We start from the raw sequence: 21,640 nt of genomic DNA on the forward strand, positions 1-21,640 counted from the left end.
CGTCTCCAGGGGGAGGATTCGTGCTCCCAGCCTCACAAAGGTGCCAAGGACAGGCAGGGGGGCCGTGTGAGCTGCTCAGGTCCTGCAGGGTGGCTGTGTGAGCTGCTCAGGTCCTGCAGGGTGGCTGTGTGAGCTGCTCAGGTCCTGCAGGGCCAGGGGAATCCATTACCCACCACGGACGTGCTTGGGGGGAAAAAAACCTCGCTCTAATCCTAAGAAATAGCTAAAACCTGTGGCTGCTCTCTGGAATTAAGCTGTCCTTGTTGGGAGGCACCAGAGGCATCCTCAGGGATGGTTTCACTTCAGAAGGCTCTGCTTAATGAGGAGTATTGCTTTCACCCCCCTGCAGGAAAAGAAGCGCGGGTGAGGAGGTGCATGCACGTGGAAACAACGCGGAATACAGACTTTGTGCTGCCTGTTAACCCTGGCTGAGGTGTGGCACAGAAGGAAACAAAAGCTAAGCTGGAGTGGTTTCTGGGCTGGCAGGGAGATGCAGAGTGGAAAGGAGATGCCACCTTTTTATCTGGCTGAGGAAGCTGGAAGTATCCCACGACTGAAGCCCAGACCAACTCTGCCGCCTCGTACCACATCCCTGAAATAAACCAGAATCAGGCACTGAGCAGGGACTGCCAGGGATGCCTTTCCACAGCTTCTTTCACACCTTGGCTCCTCGGGACAGGATAAAACCATGCCATGGCATGTCCTGCTGCAGTGACTCTGACCATTTCTGAGTTCCCTTCAGCTTTTGGCTGTGCATAACCCCCCCGTTTTGTCCTCATAAAAGAGTTCAGCTCCACAATCATGGAAGATTTGGTGTCCCAAAGCAAAAGCACAAAACGAAGGCTGTCAGCTCAAGTGCCAAACCCTGAACACAGAAGCCCATCCTGCTGAAAATCAGGGATTTTCCTGTCTTGAGAGAGGACATTGCCGGGATGTCCCTGTCACAAAACTACCGCCCGCCTTTGGGAATAGTGAATTTTGGGACAAACATGGAGTGGCACAGGGAAAAAGGGAACATTTCGGATTGTTCCTTGGCTTCAGGTGAGATCAGTAATAAAATGTTAGCTCCTGCAAGATGTTAGCTTGGCACATGGCTCCAGGCCCTTGCTGCAAAGAGATGGGCGTGCAACCTCTCATCCTCTGCTCCTGTTTTATGGGTGCAGGGTGTTCACCACCAGCCAAAATTCCGACATGTGCCCAGTGCAACATTTTAAAGGGGAAAAAACCCAGGGGGAAACCTTGAGCAGAAGCTTTCAGAAGGCAGCCTTACCAAGTTTTTGCAGGATCTGTCCCCTGATTTGCAGGCAGACTGCCTGAACGAGAACCCGATCGCTCTCCTCGGCGTATCGCCACGTTCCTGCAGGAGGGGTGGGAAAACTCGGTGTAGAATGAAAAGTATTCCTGTCATTCTCAGCCTCCAAGGGTTACCTGAATCCCAGCAAACTGCCAGGATCCTCCTCCTTGCACGGAGGCCCTTTCCATATGAGAATCTCCGCTTCCCAGGGAAAACAGACCGAGAGAACCCCGAAAACTGCCTCAATTTTTCACAGTTCTACAGCAACCTGAACATACCCACTGAAGAAACCCTGAAGAAAGGAAAACAACACATAAAGAATAAAGTATTTCTTTAGCCTGCGAGATCACTGGGAATTTAGTCTCTAAGATCAGGCTGAACATTACTCCAACAATCTGGATTTTTGAGGGGATGGAGTTGCCTGAGTTTCCTACATCACTCAGCTCCTTGAAATTGCTCCACAGCTTAAACTTCTCCATTCAGGATATTTTTCCATCCAAGTGAAGGTATATAAGGACGAATGACAGAAATTTCAAAAACAAAGTAATGTTCCCACATTTTGGGAGAGAATGGTGAAGGAAGGAGAGGTGTGATGTAAGGAGTTGTTACTGGGGTTGGTTTTGGCTGGTGTAACTGTTAAAGTTGGGATCAAAAATCACACCAAAACAGCAAGTATGAAATTGGAAAAGAAATTTACACATACCCGTTGCTCCATTGTCATTAATCAGGCTGCTCAGGATATACTCAGCTTTTAAAAGTTTACCTGATTGAAAAGCAAAGGGAAAACAAACCCGAAGATGAACATGAAAATGTTTTGTGGCATGAGATGAATAAAAACACTCATCAGGTATCACACAGAACTGCTACTGTCCATAGCTAGAACTGCAGGTGCCCCACCTTCCGTGACATGTGGTTGTACAGTAACATGACATTGTGAATGTGTCTTTTTTATTTTACACATCATGCATTCCTGGAAGATTGCTGGGATTCCCAGCTCCTATTCCCACCCAGTCTAGCCTGCTTCCTTCAGCAGCCATGCTGCTGGATTCTGTCCCAAGGAAACGTGGGCTTTGGAAACCCATTTAGGTCTCTCCATGGAAAGCACGGCCACAGGAAGATGTGTTAAAAATCCTTCAGGCACTGTCCATGTTACAGGAATGATGGAATTTTACTTTTTTTTATCCTGGAGGAGCTGTAACCTGCATTGTTGGCATAGTCAAGTGGCCCCGCTGAAAAATAAAAAGCAGCTGGGACAGCGTGGAGAAAAATGCCAGGATTCTAATTTCCTTTTCTCAAGGCCCTTGCTCAGGAGTACAGCAATTCAGATATCCCCGTTTGAAACCAGCAGGGAAGATTTGTTAAGGCACAAAAGCCCCAATTAGTATTTCCCACACCCTTTCACAACTTTCTCTCCCTCTTTTGCCTCCGAAACCCTTCACACCGGCCCCTTTGTGCTACTGAGAGGAGCCGGGCCGGGCTCAAGGGGGCCGGCAGCGGGAAGCGCGCCCGCCAAGGTGCCACCGCCAGCGTGTCACTGGCGGCCAGGGCACCGAGCGTCCCCTCCCGGGTCAAGAGGCTGCTGGCAGGGCCGAGGAGAGCGGTACCTGCGTTGACGGCGAGGCGAGCCTGGCGGATGAGCAGCTGCGGGCTGATGGGAGCGGCGGGATGCAGGCGGTGCAGCCCCTTGGCCAGCCGCAGCAGCCGCCCGGAGGCGTCCAGCCAGTACAGCAGGCGGTCCAGCAGGAACACCACGGCCGTGGCCGTGCTGCTGTCCCCGACCACGATGGAGGCCTTCAGGAAAGCCTGGGGAAAAAACCAAGAAAAAAGCCTCAGGAGCGCTGGAAAATGTTCAGCTTCACCAACCCCGTTTCATGTTTAGGGTTCGGAGGTGCCACCTGTTTATTCTGTTTGGGCTGTGGCTATAATTCTGGATTTATTATTGTTTTTTTAATTGTCTGATATTTGGAACTACAGAATCTGGTGGTCTGATAATGGATTTAAGCCATGCCCAGCAGCAATTAGGTGAAAAAGGGAAGGCTGGAAATGGTCACTGTAGCCATTGTCCCATTTGGAGCTCAGGCCACCCACTCCTCTGTACACCACAAGCAGGCAAACAGGCCGGGAATCCAATGTATCCAATGTTTTTCCCCTGCAGGCCATCCTTAGTGACTACTAAGTGCCTCTGAACTCTCCTGGATGCCCACAGCAGCACCCTCTTGGGGAATTGCCAGAATTCCTGAGCCCCTTGCTGTTGGGCATGGCCTGGTATGGGCATGGCACTCCAGCAAGGCAGATTTGTAAAACTTTTTTTTTTTTTTTTTTTTTTTTTCGAGTTGGATTTTTCTGAGAGGATGGCACTTGAAAAGGATTCCTGAAGCTCCGGCAGGCACAACTCCGGCCAACAATGGAGGAATCCCTCTCTCCAAGCACCTGTAAACTGACACTGCGAACCAGCCATTCCAAATGCTCATCAACAGGCCATATATTTAAGCACAGAGCATCGCCTAATCTATTTTTTTTTCCTCCCCTTCTTCCTTTAATAGATCGGAGCACAAAAGCCTGAGAGAGGGTGACCTACCAAACAAAAGGGCCTTTGAGTTCCTAGGAAAAGTAGACTTGGAGGAGGATGGAAGGAATCCAAGTGGCCCTATTATTTCCACTTGCACTAATTAGACATTTTTCTGTCAGCTATTGAGCACTGCTGAGAGGCCAAACTCACTGAATTCATTTCTAAAGTGTTTACAGAAGTTTGCATCTGTTTGTGTCTCTTCAGGAGGAAAATAAGCACTTCAATAGCATTGTGGAAAATCTAAACGAAGCATCCTATTCTGAAGGGCTTGGCAGTCTTGCAGCTGCATAATTTAACTCCCCGCTCAATGCCGAAACCTCTCGTGTCCCTCTCCAAACCCAAATGGACGCAAAATGTAGAAAAGTCAAGCCAGGGGAGAAACGCGGCTAATTTTTTTTTTGGTTTTTTTGGGGGGGAAGGCACGCTGTGTGGCACACAGCGCCACGGCGACGTCCCCTCCCCGTCCCGAGCGGGACACGGAGAAACGAGCACCCCCTCTCCTTTCACACTCGTGTGCCTGGGGAATTCCTCAGCACCTCGGGAACACCGCTCCGGGATGAACCGCGACAGCGGCTCCCAGAGCCGCCCCGGCGGCTCCCGGGATGCCTCAGCCCGCTGCGTCCCGAGCAGAACCGGGCAGATTTACTCACTCCCTCTGCCGCTTTCGAGAGACGGGGAGAGGGAGGGAAAGAGAGAGGTAGGCGCGCACTTTGTTGTCACATCTGCGACCGCGACGCGCGATGGATCCGCCTAATCGAGTTTGCGGCACAAAGGGGAAGCTCGCCGCGGCTGGGAAGTGGGATCAGGCGGCGGGGGAATTGAATTTGCTCCGGATTTCTCTACACGGAGCGTTGGGGGGAATGCAAAGCGGCCTTGGGCGAGGGGGACTCGCCTTGCTGGCGCCGGGCGGGGAGGGTGTGCGAGGCTCGCAGGGCTCCCCGCATTAGCGGGCTCGGCTCCTCCCGAAGTTCGGGTCCCAGCTTTGGGTTCAAAGCCGCGACGCCTCCTCCGCATCGACAATGGGGGCCGCTCCCAGGAGAGGGGAGAAGCTCAGAACCGGGGCCATCTGGCACTGGGACGGGCAGGAAAGCGTCAAAGGGAAATTATTGGCGCATAGTAAATGAGGATGAGGAGGAGGGGAAGGAAATAGGGGGAAATCTTTATGTGGCAGCTGATGGAAGAGGAATTACAAGCCCAAATAAATGAAATATTGATTTAATCCACTCTCTCGGCCCTCTTTATAAAGCCAAGGTCCCAGAGGCAAGCCCTCCTCCATAGCCTGCGGGCTCAGGAGGATCCCCTTTGGAAAAAGGCCTCTACAAACAGCGTGATTAAAAGCAGGGGAAAGAAAGATTTAATTTCCAGCATCCCCACAGTTTTGCGGGTGCTCCGGACTCCCGTGTTTGCTGATACCCACTGGCCTCAGACCGGTTCAGTCCTAGTTTCACTTGCGACTGCAGCCGAGCTTTAAAACCTTTTTAAAAAGCCACAAAAACTGAGAGCGGCCGGCAAAGCATTTCTAATTCCGTGCACAGGGCAGGAGTGTCGCACACGTGCGCTTCCAGGTGCTCCAGTCCTCTCCCAGGAGCTGCTCCTAGTTAGCACTCCACTGAACCCTAACAAATTGCCCGGTTTCCTTTGCCCCCCTCCCGTCAGATTGAACACAGAGCCGATGGATGGGGCTGGAGCCTTTCCCCCTCGCACCCCACACGCCGCCAGCAAAGCCCGTCCTTCCCAGAGACCAAAGCTGCTGTCACCGAGCGGGACTTCTCTATCAGGCCCTGCCTTCCAGCTGGCAATCAGAGCCCACTCCACAAGCAGCAGGGAATGAAGGCTCCCAGCAGCCCGGGGACGGCAGGAGAAAGCGTGTCTGGAGGCACAGGCCCACACACGGGACGGTGCGTTGCTGCGGACCGAAGCGTCCAGGCAGCTCCTGCACGCTTCCCTCTTGGCTCAGAGCAGACGAGAGTTCTCCCCTGCCCCGAACCTGTTCATCACCTCAAGTTATTCATCCTGCAGCTGGGAATTCAAAGGCAGCAGCGTTGGTTCCATTAGGGGCAGCTCAAAACACCACAGACTGGGCCAGCTTTTACAACCAACCTTGCCTTGCTTCACCGAGTCCAAGACTGGGAATAGCTCCTGACTCCCTCAAGGAAAAAGAACAGCAGCGTTTTGTGATGGAGACAGAAGGAGAACCCTCAAAGTGCCCAGGAAGCTGCTTTTAGGGGGGTTCCTGGGGGCCTCGTATCCCACAGGGCAGCAGGGATTTGGGGGACCATGGTCACATGTCGGGCTCCTGCTCTTGATTAGTACCAAGGATACAGAGGTGCCACAGTCGTTTTGTGGCCCTGATTTGTTCAGGACCGCTTATAAACTATTGTGGCACATTGAAAGGAGATATTTTAATACTTAAATATAGCAAAGCCAGCGACAGAAGCCCCCTGAGGGAGCAACTGCAAGACCATTATCGACATCTAAAGATATGAGAGACTCTTCCCTGAATCAAAACCATTCCTCTTGCCTCAAAACATCGATCCACTTGAGAAAACACATTTAAAGTTGTAAATACTCCAAGAAGCTGCCTCTGGCAGGAGTACACCCTACCCACGAGCAAAGTGAAGTGACAGTCCTACACAAACCCAGGATCCAGCTTTTTAATTTTTTATTTTTTTATGGTCCACACAAATTCTGCTGTAGTTTTCCCACCCAGGCAGCAGAAGGCAGAGTGGTCTGCAGCACCAGGGCAGTCACCCCGGGGAGCTGAAGCTCTCCTTCCTGCACCTCATCTCTGACCCTTCTCACTTACAAAGCCCCCCCGGGAGGCTGGGGTGCCTCGATTGCCGATTCCTGGCTGGAATTCACCCCTCACATCACTCTCCGTTTCACCGGGATCACCCAAGAAGAGCTCTAAAGGAGAGGCAGGTAGCCAAAGGTCAGCCTCAACAACCGAGATCCCAGGGCTACGATTTAGGGCTTTAATTCTCCTGTCACCACACCCACCGTTAGGAGGAGGGGAAAACGAAACCCTCAGCCCCCAGCTTTAGTTCTTTTTACAAAGCTCCTCAGTGCCACACACACACCTACAGTTAGGGCACAGCCCCTCGGAACGGGCTCCCTAATGGCAATCCATCAGCACCTAATTAGCCAAGGGCTGCAGGGCCTTATTTCCCACTCTTTTCAATATTCCCATTAAATCCCAGGAGATCCCTTGCCAGCAGGGCCAGGATCCCAGCTCCGCCATCCACAGCAGGGAGCATGGAGCCGGCCTGCACAGCTCCCTGCAGAAGGACCAGAGCAGCCCCACTCTTGAAGGCTTTTCCTTTTGTATTCCCGTTGCGCCCATCCCAGCAGATCCCGCTCCACGGCTGGAGGCAGGAATTACTGATAGGTACGATAAAAATGAAGCAAAGCTCCACATCATCACTATGGGTTTGCAGACAGGCAAAAAAAAAAAAACCAACAAAAAGGAAGAAAAAACCCCTTAAAATATTAATGTTGCATGAATCATCCTCCAAGAGAACTACGTGTGTGCCTGGAATCATCCTTCAGCTGAAGGCACAGCAGGTTTTTTGGGATCTAAGCTTCCGTGGACATGGGCATGTTGCCCTCTGTTGGCTGCTCACCGAGCATTAGGCTAATTCCATCTCTTGGGAAAGCCAAGACCTGCAGGAAGGGCACCCCTGGCAGCCTCCCCTGGGGACCCGCAGCCCCATTCCGAATCCCACAGCACACGTGGTATTCAGGGAGGAAAAATAACCCCTCCTTCTTGATCCCTGCCAGCAAGGACGCTGTGGCAGGTCTGACTTTGCTTTGCCTCGTTAAATAAAAATAAATCCCAGTGTTTCCCAGTTGTGGCTTTGGGTAGAGATGCTGGCTACCACCCTTTGGGCCTCAGCGCAGATTCCCACCACGGGGGCTGCAGGAAGGGCTTGGTTTGCTGGCTGGAACCTGTCAGCAAAACGTGGAAAACCTCATCACGTTGAGCTTGTCGAACTGTGGTGGCCTTGGGGCGGTGAATCCAGGCAGGAATAATTAAAAAAAAAACACCCCAAAATTGAAACCAAACCCTGCAGCTTCTCTGGGATGCAGAGGGGCGCTGAGCATCCCCCAGCAAAGAGGAAGGCGAGCACCTGAAGAAGGCGGCTCTGCCTTCCTGACGAGCAGCCGAGGCGGATCCCACTTTTTGTAAAAGCTCCAGAGCGGCCGAGGCAAAGCCTTGAAGCCGCAGCCTAATCCTCTTACTCCCTGCGCCGGTCTCATGGAGCTTTTCAGCCCCCTGCCAGGGCGAGGCATCCTCGGGAGAGCCCCGGCAGCCCGCGCTGCCTGCTGCAGCAGCGCCAGAGTGTTATGGTAATGAAGCGCCGTCCATTCACGGAGCTCAAAGCGCTTCTTAAATGTAATGAATCACGGTTTATGAACTTATTCTAAGCATGGCAAATTAAAATAAACAGAGAGGGGAAAAATTTTTTAAAGGGTTTTTTTCTTTTCTTTCTCCGAACAATAAATCGATAAAGACTAATTTTTTTTTTTTTTTTTTTTTTTTTTGTCCATCGGGGAATTAAATTATCCTTCTGTCCCTCATGCCAAAAAAAAAAGAAGAAAAAAAAGTTGCTCAGACTTTTATCTTTCCTCATCACACTGTAATCACTTCTCTTCAGCCTCATTTCCCCCCCAGCTTTTTATTCAAAGAACTGAGGCAGCCTTTGCTCTGCCTTGAAATTTTATTTAAAATAAAAAAGAGGGGGGAGAAGGAATGGATGAAGGGGGGAAAAAAATCCCTTTTCCTGACTAATACTAATAATACAGGTCAAAATGTCAGTCTATCTACAATTAAATTGAAAACAAAAAAGGTTTTCCCTTTTTCCCATGGTACAATGGCGCTGGAATATAAATTACCGATGAAGATGAAATAATACTTCAAAGCACATGGGGAAAGGCAGCACAACGTTTACAAAGTATTTTCCACCACGGGATGAAACGCTGGAGACAACGGCGACCAATGGACTTCAGGGGGTGTGGGTGAATAGCCCAAAACTAGCACGGAGGAGGATTTGAGGTCCCTATAGTCCCTGACCCCACGATCGGCTTTGTTTAACAAGGGCAGCTGCAGTTATCAACAGATGTTTCAGCAATAAATAATTGGTATCATCCCAGAAAAGACCCATCTACCTGGGGAGAGGGCATAATGCTGCAAACACTGCCCCACTATTAGAGCCACATTAATCTCCCATCTAGCCAGGTCTCTCGGGGAGCTGGCTGCAGGTGCTTACCCCGGGAGGGAGCTCACAAACGCTCCCAAGTTACAGGGAGCTGGGCTGGCATTGTAAAGGAGGTCAACCTCCGCCATAAATTTCTGTCCGAGGCCACACACACCAAAGGGAGAGAGGAAACAAATAGCCCAGAGCAGCCACTCCCCGCCCTCCCCGGGGAAATCCAGGAGCCCTGCCAGGACCTGGGGACGCTGGGGCTGCCACTTCCCAGCCCTGCAGTGGCTTTGCTGAGCTTCTCGCTGCTCCGCAGGGGAATCAAAGCTGTTCCCAAAGAAAAGCCGCTGGCCTCGCTGAGGCAGGGCTCTCCGGAGCAGGTGAGATCTCCTGGCCACCTCGGAGTTAACGACAGGCAGGAAAGGGACGGTGTTGGCTTCAGACATGGGCCACAGGAACAAAAAACACCCCCGACGAAATTCACATACCTCATCTTCATTCCTGTCCTGGCAAAGGGATAGCCCTCAGCCCAGATATTGCATTTACCGTGGAAAAAAGGTGTCCTCTATTCGCCACGTGCCTGGCGTGCCTCCAGGAAAATCAGAAAAGCAAAAAGCAAGTCACATTTCTCGCCACTTTCTAATCTTTGAGCTCAAACTCATCGCCTTAAGGGATGGGATCCCCAAGGACCTTTGGGATTCTGCAGCTCCTCACACAGGAGAAATTTCTCACAGGAGAATCTCATTGAATCCTTGCCTATCCCGCCGAGGTTTTGGCCAGCTTTGGTCCTCAAAGGGATTCTGCCAGGTAATTCTATTGGAAGAAGAGCAGGTGAGGAATTGTGCAAGCCCTGCTAAAGCGAGTGATCCTCACGACCAACTAGCAGAGCAGAACTAAACCAAGCACAGCACTCCTGTCAAGTTAGTGGGTTTTCAGAAAAAACACTAAGTGAACATTTTAGTGTTACTGTAATTCCAGCTCTTCGGGGAAGAGGGAAGCATCACTTTAGTGGAGACAGAACCACAAGGGCCCTGTGAAAGCCCCCGAGCACCACAGCTGTGTTGAACTTCATACCAGCAAGTCAGGGAGCCTGGCGCTGATCATATCTTGCAGGTTTGTTTTGTCTTCTGGGCCCAGCTCTTGTTTGTACTGCCACCTCTCCGGCACAAAGGGCCACTTCATTTCCTTGGCCTCCTCCAGCAGGCTCCTCAGCTCCTCAGGAAGCAGGGCTGCAAGGGTCAAAGAGCAGGAGAGGCTATTGCAGCAGGTTGAGCACTCGCCACACCAGCCCCTCCAAAAGGCTTCTCCCGGGTGCTCCCAAGAGCTCTCAGCCTCGTGGGGAGGGCAGGGGAGCTGGCCTGCCATCCGTTCCCCTTGGCTGCACTGCCCTCCAGGGAAATGGGAGCCTCCAGCCATTAAAAAGGCTTTTAGCAGGAAGCCCTGCCGGCTGGTGGCTGCCTGGGCGTGAAGAGCTGCTCCCAAAGAGGCAGGAGGGAACCTGCTCCCCTGCGCCCCCCCCATCTGTCCCCCTTGCTCAGGTGACAGTGGCAGAGCCATCCTGGAAAGCCACTTCCAAGCCCATGATAAAGCTGGACCATAGATGGCAACCAGACAGAAATCTAAAGGGTTACGATGAATATTAAGCACAAGCTCTTGAGCAGTTTGTCCCTCCCTGCTCCCTCTCCCTCTCCATAATGGTCCTGAGCCACTCCATCAGCTCTGGGTGGATCTCCAACCTGATGCAACTAAGGAAGCAACTGCAAGGAGCACACAGCCGGAGATTTGGGCTTGGATCTGTCCCTTCCTCTCAGCCACAGCCCATTTTCCTTTTCCATTTCATTTTCCTTGCAGCGGGGGCTACGCGGATGTGCTGTGCCGGGCTCACCACTCGGCTGGGCAGCCTCTCTGGCCAATAAAAGTGGATTAACAAAGATTATTGACCAGATGGGGTTAATGGCAATCATCAGCTGCAGATCTGGCCCCTTCTGGCCATTAATCCCCCCAAAAAAGCCCTGCTCAGAGACCATGGCTGCTTTAACGAGGCAACGCAATAAATGCATTGCTACGTATTTTTTAATCAATCCTTTATGCAGGGGCTGTAGAAAATGAACTTCATCAAAAGGATATTACATGCTTGCACGGCAGCACATTCACAGGTATGGCTTTCCTGGGAAGAAGCAGGGAGTTGGACATTTAGGACCCGCCTCCAAAAAGTCAAGTTGACAATGTTCCCGTTTTTTTCAGCCCACATTTTCTCACTTGTTGCCATCCCAAGGAAACAGGGTTTGGAAATCTTCCCATTACACATCCCGGCTTAAAGTAAAGCCCAATTTCCTTATCTGGCTGAAGTGGTGCCTGGAGGAGCTCAGCCCTGAACACTGTGGCAAGGTGGCCAAGAGGCAGGGCTGATGGGGAGAGGAGGTCCTGCTCCCATCCTCACACTTGTCACTGGAAAATCAGTGCAGGAGCAGAGATGTCCACCCCAGCACGGGGATATTCACAAGGAACAACGGAAGGACTTATCTCCCACGTAGAAGGGGGATGACTGGACAGCCTGAGTCTTCTCCTAAGGAAGATCCAGCTCCGAGGACAAGAGTTTGCCCTCGTAACAGAGAGCTGTTCTCACCGCTGGCAAAACAAACTCATTGATTAACCAAGGCTGAACGGTCAGGGAAGTGGACTGGGATGATTTCTAGCCCAAAACAGAAATAAAGAAATCCAGACCCCACCCAACACCCGTTCTGCCGTCTAAAGTGAAATCAAGATGTGCTCCTCCTCTCCCCTCTCCCCACCGTTTTTAGGGATTTGGCCTTCAGTCCTTCCTGCCGCAGGTCTGAGAAAGCCGGGGGGAACAAAGGCAGCCCCGGGAGGAGAGGGGGGCGAGGAAAGCCCCTCGGCCCTGCTCCGGGAGGGTCCCCCCGAAGCCGAGAGCCGCCGAGCTGCGGGGCCCTGGCCTCGGCCGGGCAGAGAGAGAGCCCCAGCGGTTATTAATGTCGCTGTCACCACCCCGCTGCTGGGTATTTTCCTTCCAGCTGATGGGAACACGGCCCTGGAAAGCCCGAGCAGCACTCGGGGCTCTGATGGCCCATTTCCTGAAGCAGTTTACCTGAAGGACCGTGTCCAATCGAGTGATTATAAGGGCACTGATTCACCTTATCTGGAACTAAACTGATTATTTCTCATACTTTGTGGCATTTAATAGGAGAAAAGGAGGGAGGAGGAGGAGGAGGGGGAAAAAAAAAGCGCTACCTGATTAGGAGTTCAAGAGCCTATTCTGCGGAGCCACAATAAAACTTAAAAGAATTTGCGACGAGGAAACAAAGTGCCCTTTGTTGGCAACAAAAGAAGAGGAGAGAAAAATCTTCCAGTATCCATAACAGAAAGCTCCACGCCACCCTCCAGCGCAAACAGACTTAGGTGCTTCAGGAAAAGGCAGCTGACCTCCCAGCAAGAACAAGGATGGTCGGAAAAACATATTCCCAACGGCTCCGCGGCCCGGGACAAACAAAGGGCTTTAAGGATCACATCAACGTTCGGGCCGAGCCACTCAAGCACGGCGAAAACGAAACGTGATTAACACCGGGCTGGGGAACGGGCAGTGCCGCAGATGTGGCACGCAAAGGGGAAACCTTAATTCCGCTGGAGTGCGGGAATAATAAATCCCCCCTCCGCAGCCGTACCGAAATTGCTGCTGGTTTCCAGCAGGTAACGCCAGCATCGAAGCAAATGAGGGATCCTTTTATTATTTATTTAGCCCTCGCTAAACGCTGCTTCCTTTCCTGGTTATTTATTCCAGCCTTTAGCCAGCTTGGATTTTCCTTTCAAGAGGGATATTGCAAAGGTTTGTTGTTGGTTTGTGGTTTTTTTTGTTTTTTTTTTTTTTTTTTCCCCCTTGGACACCACTTATAGAGGTCACACACATTTTACAAGATAAAGATTCGGGCAATGAGCTCTTTAATATATGAGGAGAAACTGACAAACAGAGAGGGCCCTCCCCCAGTTCCTATGAAAGGAGAGGAAATATGTGCCCTTATTCAGAAGTTGCATCCTTTTTTTTTTTTTTTCCCTTTCTCTCTCCCTCTCTTTTGTTTTCTTTTCTTTTTTTTTTTTTTTTTTTTTTTTTAATAACTGAAATTTATGTGCATCAGCAAACTTTTGGGCATTGTTCTTCCCAAACTAAACTGTTCCTCGCAGCCTCATGTTTACTGAAGCCTAAAATTAGAACTGACAGCAATTCACTGCAACAAAGTGCGCTTCTTCCCCTGCCCGCATCCCATTCACGGCCTCGAAACCCAGGCATCTCTCGACACTCACGGAGACGAAAAACAGGGCCGGGGCTGAGCGCCGGCGGAGCGCGGCCGCCTCTCCTGGGGAGAGCTCACCTTGGCAGCGCCGGTATTCCCGCTGCTCCGCCTCGCCCGGCGCCGGCAGGAGCTCGGTGTCCAGGGCCCGCTGGCACTGCTGCAGCAGCGCGGCCACGGCGCTCTGCCCGCTCACGGCCCCGGCCCCGCCGCCATCCATCACCCGGCAGAGGACGCGGGCTGCCCGGCAAAAGGATCCCTGCGAGGCTGAGGTACCTGGCAGACAAAGGAGGGGGAGAATGATTAACTGAAGGATCATCAGTTATCCCCAAAGGCTCAAGAAGGGGCAAAGAAAGAGGAAAAAAAAACACGTGGCGGCCTCGGAGGACTTGATTAGAGGAGTGTGTGAAACCACTGCAGGCTCCCCGGACAGTGTGAGGGGAGCATCTCTGAGGCGCCAGGGAGACAGGATGAACTCATCACTGGAGCCACGACGGGCTCCTCAGTGGAGCCGTGACATCCCGAGCAGGGAAGTGACCGGCGGGGCTGTGCCGAAGCCCTCTGCATCTGGGGGGCTCGGGCTTAGCCGGGATGGAATGGCAGAGAGGAGCACGCTGTGTGCAATCCCCAGACCACGGAGGCTTTCTCTTTCACCCTGGGATGCCACCCCGTGGGTCAATGTTCTCCTCCCGGTGCTTAGGACGTGTCCAGTGGTGATGCAGGAAATCGCCCCCATCCCCATGACAGCTACCTGGCTCAATACCTGCCAGAACGCTCAGGCAGCTTTCAAAAACTAAGCACAAGATAAATATTTTGGGTTTGGTTTTTTTTGCCCCCCTCAATTTGAGGATGGTCTCACTCAGAAAAGTGTTCCTGCAGCCTGAAGCAATACAGTCAGGAGCAGCCTCAGTGAAAATACATCTAAAACTGGGAAAACACTACGGCAGTGAAGTGGGGAGTGTGAAGGAACAACACACACAGGCACAGTTTGCTCTGCTGACTGGAAACCACTCACATTTTAGCAGCTCAAACGTTTCCAGGCAGTTTTTTTTTCCCTTTCTGCTGTGGCTCTGGGATGGCTGGATCCTGGAGCTGGTGGCAGATAGGCCGTGCTCTCAAGGGCACTGAGCAGGAGCAAGCTGCCAGACTGAAAAGCAGAGGGCAAAAGAGAGGCACTCATGCGAGAGCAGAGAGGATCAGAGAGCCTGCCGTGGAGGGGCAGGTGGAGCAGGGCAAACCATGGGATTCAGCAGCAAAGAGCCTGGAGGCAGCAGATCCTCAGTGGGGCTCTGACTGGCTCTGCAGATGCAAGTGTCACAGAAAGAAGGAATTTTAAAAGTAGCTGTAAAAGGGAGACTTAAGAGAAGGAGAACAAGCACGTAAGAGAAGCTGGGGAGCAAGCAAGAGATCGGCCAGAGGCAGAGCCATGGATAAAAGCAGAAGGAAAACCTAGAAAGTATGGCCCATCTTTTTAGCCCCAAGTAAGAGCCACTCTCTGCAGGGTTTAGCCAGCTGAGCGTGGCTGGGTGCTGGGAGCACATCCCTGTGGATGCCCCAGGAACAGAACCCTTTTAGGGGCTCCCATCGGGAGCAAAAGGAGATGGGGCCAGAGACAGCATGGTCCAAAGTCCACCCAGGAGATGGGGCTGGATGACCTGTCACTGGCAAAGATGAATCTAAAAAAGGAGGCAACAATGGGATTTGCTCATGGTCCGCATCCCAGTTCACAAAGGTCCTCTCTCCCTAAGGATCTGTGAGGCACACGTCTCTGAACGCAGGAACCAGCCAGAAAGCAGAGTCCCCTGCTCCACCCTGCCAGGTCGAGACAAGCTGATGCTGTTGCTGGGCATCCATCAGGGGAAAAGAAAGGTGCAGTCACACTAACACACCTATGCCAGCGTGGCCTGCTCTGCTAGCTTCGCTGACATCTGCTAATTGATTTATCTGATTACCCAGCCCTGTGGGAAGGAGCGTGCAGCTGTCCCGGGAGTACCTCCCAGGTTGGGATGAAGCATCCCTGCCATCTGGCCCGGACTCCATTCCTTTGTGTAATTGATTTCTCAAAAATCTCATTTTCCAGGGAGCCCACTCCAGTGACTCCCAAGCACACACACACCTGCCTTGGATCTGCTGTGGACAGTAGTCCCGGGAGCCTGGAAACTGCTTCAGGAGTGTGCAGAAGCACGCCAGAGAAGGCCTGTGCTCAGCTGCCACCTCACAGCCTGTAGATAAATGCTCATGAGCACCATTTGCTGTGAAGGTGCACTAAAGCAAGCAAACACCGGGTCATTTCCCTTCACAAAAAATAACATGGCTCCAGGAGCATCCAAGGGAGCTCATGGATGTGCTCCACTCCTCTGTGCTACAGCCCAGAGCCCCAGATCAGACCTTTAAGCCCAGCCCTGCTCGGGTCTTTACTGCAGGCAGGAGGGCCCCGTGGCTTTGCGAGCCACACGAGCTGCCACGCTCACAAAGAGCTGCCAGGGCTTAGCAGGGAAGCACAAATTAGTGTGGAAGTACAGCACTTGGCTTCCTTGGATTGGGAGGATTTAACTCACCGGGAAACTGCCAGGTCCCTAACAGCGATCCACGCACGTCAGCAAGCGAGGGATTTTTCTTCGAGTACATTTTTCCAAGGAATTGAATACACAGCAAGGACACGGAGCAATAAAATAATGATTTACAGCAGCAGCAGCACCAAAGTGCTGGGAGCACAGGGAGAAGTGCAATAAACTGTACATTAGCGCTCAGAAGGTGGAGAGCCTTTTGAGCCCCATGGCTGGGGACAATGACTCGCATCATAAAATCAGCTTAAAATGCACCACGGAGCTCTAAAGCACATCAGCATCCTTTACACAGATGCCACTCTGCAAGTTGTGTTTTGTGACAGCTGCGGCGCTGAGTGACAGCTGGGAGGGGGAAATAACCAGGCACGCAGCTTTGCTGGGGAAACACGGGACCTGAGCCTAAAGCCCAAGAGCAGAACAGCAAAAACTTCTGGAGGCCTTTAGAAGCCTCTCAATGGCTGCTAATCAGCTTTCTCCAAGTTCCCTTAAATCCTAACAAGTGGCACTTTAAGGAGATGGTTTTGAAGTGGTGAAAATTGCAGCACAACCGTGCTGCAAAACTGCCTGGGCAAAAATGTTTCCTAAGCATGTGCTTAAAAATGCTCTTTGAAAACACATGATAAAAACAATTTTGCATCAGATTGAGGATTTGTGCACTCCTTGGTGACGGGAAAGCTGCTTTACTCCTGTTTCGGGCAAAACCAGCTTTTAAATGCTCGATGTAGTCGTTAAGACACTTTAAAACAGAAATGATGAGGGAAAAAAAAATCAGTGCCGTTTCTGACTGGAGTCTGGATTAAAACAACTCCTTGCATCAAGTATGATGAAAAAAAAAATATTACAAAGGTCTCAGGGGACGAGAAGATACATTTCTGTGGTCGCCCTCTAATTGGGGCTGGGGTTCAGAACAAGAGGGATGGAGGGAAGGATTGGGTGGGACACAGAGAAATGATCTCTTTAATCAGAAATGGGCCATAGTGTGACATTTCAGAGCCCTTGGGCTAGAAGACCAAAAGATCTGTCAAGAGAAAGGAATTTTAAGTTCTGCCATGGGTGGAAGGAAGCCTGGGAGTCAATCTAGGCGGTTTAAGACTGCAATTAGCTCTGGAGGCTTTAAGAAAAAGAAGATGTAATTGCTGCACTCAAACTTCAAATGCAGCAAGGATAACAAGCTGCTGGTTTCTCAGACAACATCATTTGGGAAATTTTCCACAGCATTATGGTCCTGAAACACAAATTAGAGATCGCCAGGCCTTTTCTCTCTGAAAATATATTATCCTAATTTTCATCTTATTCAGGGTACCCTCCAGCTCCAGGGAGACTAATGAAGAGGAAGCAAAGACCTGATGAGTTCCACGCGGAGACTACATTTATGGATTAATCCCAACAGGGAGCAAATAAACCTTATTCCCAGAGCTCTCGCTTGGGACTCCACACAATCAATCGAGGAATGGATAGTTATTTATGGCCGAGGCTGTTTTGACTTTCAAATAAACATTTTAATTATTTTAAGTGTTACGCTGGAACCTGGAATGTGAGCCCTGCTTTCACTGCGCTGCCTTGCTCTCCTGCCTCCTAATCCCAAAGCACTCCGGTCATTATGACACCGTGGGTACTGATCTTTATCCTAAAACGTTGGAAAGGTAACATCCGTGGGCCAGGCAAACTAGGGATGAGGAGGGAGGAAAAGGGAGGAGGAAAAGGGAGGAGGATAAACAAAAGAAACACTCTCAAGCTACACTGAGCCCAAAGAAAACGAGGTGCCCAACTCTGAAACCCTTTTGCAATCAGGTTGGCACATCCTGATCCATCTTTGTCCCCTGCCCTCCTCTGCCTGCTCCCACGAGCAATTTTAATAAGCAAAGCGCTTCGGAGCCTTTCTTTTCCAACAGCTCGTTTTCAATTCAACTACCTGCACCACTTGCCCTGCCAGCTTTTCCCTCCAGCCTAACTTGGTGTGCTGTGGCCTTTCCACTCTGAGATTAAGGAAGCCACACTCGTTCCTAGGGAAGCTCTTTAGGCTGTCAGAGTCCCTCGTTAAATGAAGGCTAGGGGTGAAATCACGACACAGATCTGCTGGAGTTACAGTCTCACCTTCACTCTGTATTCTGGCATTTCACCTCCCTCTGCTTTCTGCAGGGAGACTGAAAGAACTGCAGCAGGCTGTCCTTGGGAGAGAGCAATGGAACATTTGGGCTGGTGTTTTCACCTGCAGCAGGTGAGGGGGAGCATGCACACCACACAGCACCCTCGGCTGCTCTCCCTCCCGTGGATTTGTGCACGAGCCTTCTGGAGCCCTTCCTGCCACTCCTGGCAAAAATAACAGGCTCAGCTTCATTTTTGGATTTGGCTGCTTCAGGGATTAAAAACTAAAACAATAAAAAAAAAAAAAAAAAAAAAAAAAAGAAAAAAAAAAGAAAAAAAAACACAACCAAAACCCATTCTCTCGATAACTTAGCAAACGTTTCAATAATTGAGTTAATATCATTTTCCACAGAAGGGAAATTCAGTTTCCCTGAACATGTCAGCGCACACATGCTTGTGTTTTCCTAGAGCATTTACCTTTCCTTGCAGAAAGATGGGTTTTAAAAAAATAAATAGATCTGCTAGGGGCTTTATTCAGTTAGTTAGCTAGTTTACTTCTCTGGCTTAAAGATTAGATGTTTTCTTTTGGTAAAGCTGGCTATCCCAACTGGCTGTATTAAAATAAGGAAGAATCTCAATCAAAAAGCCTCTCCTAAGGCAAGCTTTCTTGTTAATATGCACCAACATGAAAGGGTTTCTTTTCATCCTATACAACTACAGTGTGTGTAAATTGCAGGGGGCTCATTGGCATAAATCTTGGCTGTGACCTCTGAGGTAAACTGGATTTACATTACTTTCTGACAAGAATTAAATGAAGGCCTTGTGGATATATGAACAGCCTTCTAGACTGCAACAGATGGGCATGAATGTGCTCCCTAGGCAAACTATCAGTGACATCTGTGTCCTCCAAATTCTGGTGGTCTCAGCCAATTAGCAGGCAAAAAGGGGAGGAAAAAAAAAAAAAAGAAGCCTGCCCCTGCACAGCTTCCCCAGGCAGAAGTGCTTCTGTTTGGAAATGGGATCAGGAACAGCCTCCAGCAGCAGCAGCAGCAGCACGGAGGTGTTTTGCTGGCTGCTGTAATGCAGAGGTAACACTGCAGGAAAAGCTGAAGTCATTAGGTAGAAGAGATATTAATATTAACACAGGGCAAATCCAAATCCCAGCCCTACCTAAGGCTGCGTGGGGCTGGGATAATGGGCTACCATCATGGATTTCCACTGCTGCAGGCAAGGTGGAGATCTGTGGATCCTAAAAAGCAGAGGAGGGGTGAAAGTGAAGCCCAGTGCCTGACACAGCTAAGGCAAGAAAAGCCCCACTCCTGATCCACATTCAAACCCCCAGCACGGCCCCCTCTCCCTGCAGAGGGCTGGAAGGGACCCATAAAGGTTCCCAAACCCTCTCCAAGCAGCCCCCCTCGGGTGGATGGGCTCTGGGGAGCAACACACTCGACGGCCACCGCACCTGCCTGCTCCAGAGCTTTGTGGAAGAGCATTTCAGCTACAAAAAAAAAACATCCTGGGGAGAAAAACCTTCCAAGATTTGTTTGTCAGAATGAGCTTTGGGGTTCCTTGGTGCGGCACAGCCACAGAACAGAGCCAAAGCCACACAGCAACTGCTCGGCACACGGGGAGGGGGCCAGGGGGTCATCAGGGAGTCAAAACGCCGTCCCCAGCCTACAGCAGAGCCGTGGTTTTAGGCCAGTTGTAGCGCAGGAGTGACCCAGAGCAACCCAAAAGGTGAAGCTCATTCTCTGTCTCCCAGTTTTGAATGGAGCTGCCGTGGCAGGAGCAGGCAGGACCTCTGGCTAAAAGCAGAGTATGGAACAAAAGCACCTGTTGTTTCGCCCTGGTCATGACTTTTCAGAGAGGCCACTTGGGTGCTTTTCCCCCTCATCACTGCTGTCCCAAGTACCACTGGGGAAAGTAGGAAAAAAAAAAAAAAAAGGAATAATTGAGGGGCAGATCAATAAATTAAAAAGTTCTAAAAAAAAAGAAAAAGAAAAAAAGGCGTAATGAATTTGGTACAGCACATATTTTTAGATCAAAGATGCCTTTGAAGTGACAAACCCTTAATCCATAAACTACTGAAGCACTTCCTTTCTCTCCCAAACTACTTGTTGTCAAATAAAATGGAAGTTAAGGAAATTATCTTTATCTGAAAATGGCCAAAAGAAGCCATCACCTAATGACAGCCTTGTCAAAATGACAATTGGGGAAATTGTTAGGAAGGGGAGGCCTGATGACTGGAGGAATAAGCTGGCTGTTTGCTCTAATCTGGTCAGGCAGGCCCCACACAATTCCAGTCAGCTTGCTGTGTGAAACAGCTAAGTCTTTGTCAGCGCAGGCAGGGGCTGCAAAGACTCCTCTTTCATGAATATGTATCACCACCCTCCACGTCTGCAGGGAAAAAGCCCCAAACCTTCCAAACAGCAAAATAAAATAAAATGACCAAAACCACCAGATCCCAGAACGACAAAATCCTGAGATATGGGGCCACACGGATGGAAAAAGCGACTGAGGGATGAAACTGCACGTTTTGGAAGGGCAGCCAGAAGGAGCCTCTTCCCAAAGGCTTTCTCTGCACTTTTATGCCCCAGCAGGCTGGGATGAGGCACTTCAAGTGCACAAAGGCAGAAGGGCCCATCGGGGTATTCCATGTCCATCACTCTGTGGTTTAGATTTGGCGTTGGTGGCACCGAACGCCACAGACACACACGGAGCTCACAGGAATTCCTTGTGCCGGGAGGGAATCACCCCAGCAGGTCTGGACACTTCCAAGGGCAGGCACAGAGGCAGCTTTGGATCAGGGGCAGCAATTCCCTGCGAAGCCTCGAATTTCATCCCGCAGAAATGATTTTTCTGAGAGATGCCCATGACATCTGTAAATGGAACCCTTCACAACGCCTGAAACTGAAACTGCTGAAACTCCTGTAAACCCAAAAATGGTGTTTAAATCAACGGATGGGCAGATGGGAAGAAAACACGGGATCAAACAAAGCCCATGCCTGCTGCAGAAAACCCAAATGAAGACGTTTTAAGCTGTGGTGGGTTTTGTCTCTGTTGGAGAACTACGACACAATCAAAGCACGACAATGTCTGAAAAGTTACCGTCAAGTGCTTGTTGCCACCTTTTTAACTTTGCTTGTAAAACCGCAAACCAGGTCTTGATTTACTACAGAGAGCTGGTGGTGATACCATAAACTTCAGTTTTTCCCAAAATAATGACCAGAATATGAAAGTTTGGCTCCCAGCAGAGATACCAAGACACGGCGCTCGGTTTTGAGGTTCCCAATATTATGCAATGTTTGCTGTAGACATTTCCATTTCATTAGCATATTCTGCTTTACACGAAATCCAGCAATGAATGCTGTCCCTGATCTGAGGCTAATCCTCTTTAAAGAGCTACAGGCTATATTACATGTGGCCACAGCCACGGTTATGCCAGGGCTGCATCACTTTGAAGCCTATTGAACAGTGTTCCCTTGTGAGGCCATAACCAGAGCCATAAAGGGATGCTCCCTGTGCTCCGAAATCCTGCTGTTTCCAGCTCCAGGAGTTCCTCTCAGGGACACAGCAGAGTCCCGGGCAAGGGGCTGCAGACAGGGAAGAGACACCCAGCT

General features: G+C 50.6%; 1 protein-coding gene across 4 annotated transcripts in view; it reads right to left on the minus strand.

Moving 5' to 3' along the window:
* The window catches only part of ALPK1 (alpha kinase 1), a 36,578-nt gene that overhangs the window by 11,785 nt on the left and 3,153 nt on the right, over nt 1-21,640 (minus strand). For 3 of the 4 annotated variants that reach the window (XR_005256717.1, XM_038134988.1, XM_038134990.1), the window contains exons 1-2: nt 1,271-1,902; nt 516-592 (exon numbers count right to left, since the gene is read on the minus strand). Coding sequence is in view for 3 of the 4 variants with exons in the window: in XM_038134988.1 (XP_037990916.1) it covers nt 516-590 (75 nt within the window). In the remaining variant the exon portion in view is untranslated. Of the gene's footprint in view, nt 1-515; nt 593-1,270; nt 1,903-1,997; nt 2,058-2,898; nt 3,098-10,141; nt 10,297-13,449; nt 13,645-21,640 lie in introns of those variants that run through there. The other variant, XM_038134991.1, reaches the window with a different exon arrangement.

Source organism: Motacilla alba, chromosome 4 (assembly GCF_015832195.1).
Source record: "Motacilla alba alba isolate MOTALB_02 chromosome 4, Motacilla_alba_V1.0_pri, whole genome shotgun sequence".
NCBI classification, from domain to species: Eukaryota; Metazoa; Chordata; class Aves; order Passeriformes; family Motacillidae; genus Motacilla; species Motacilla alba.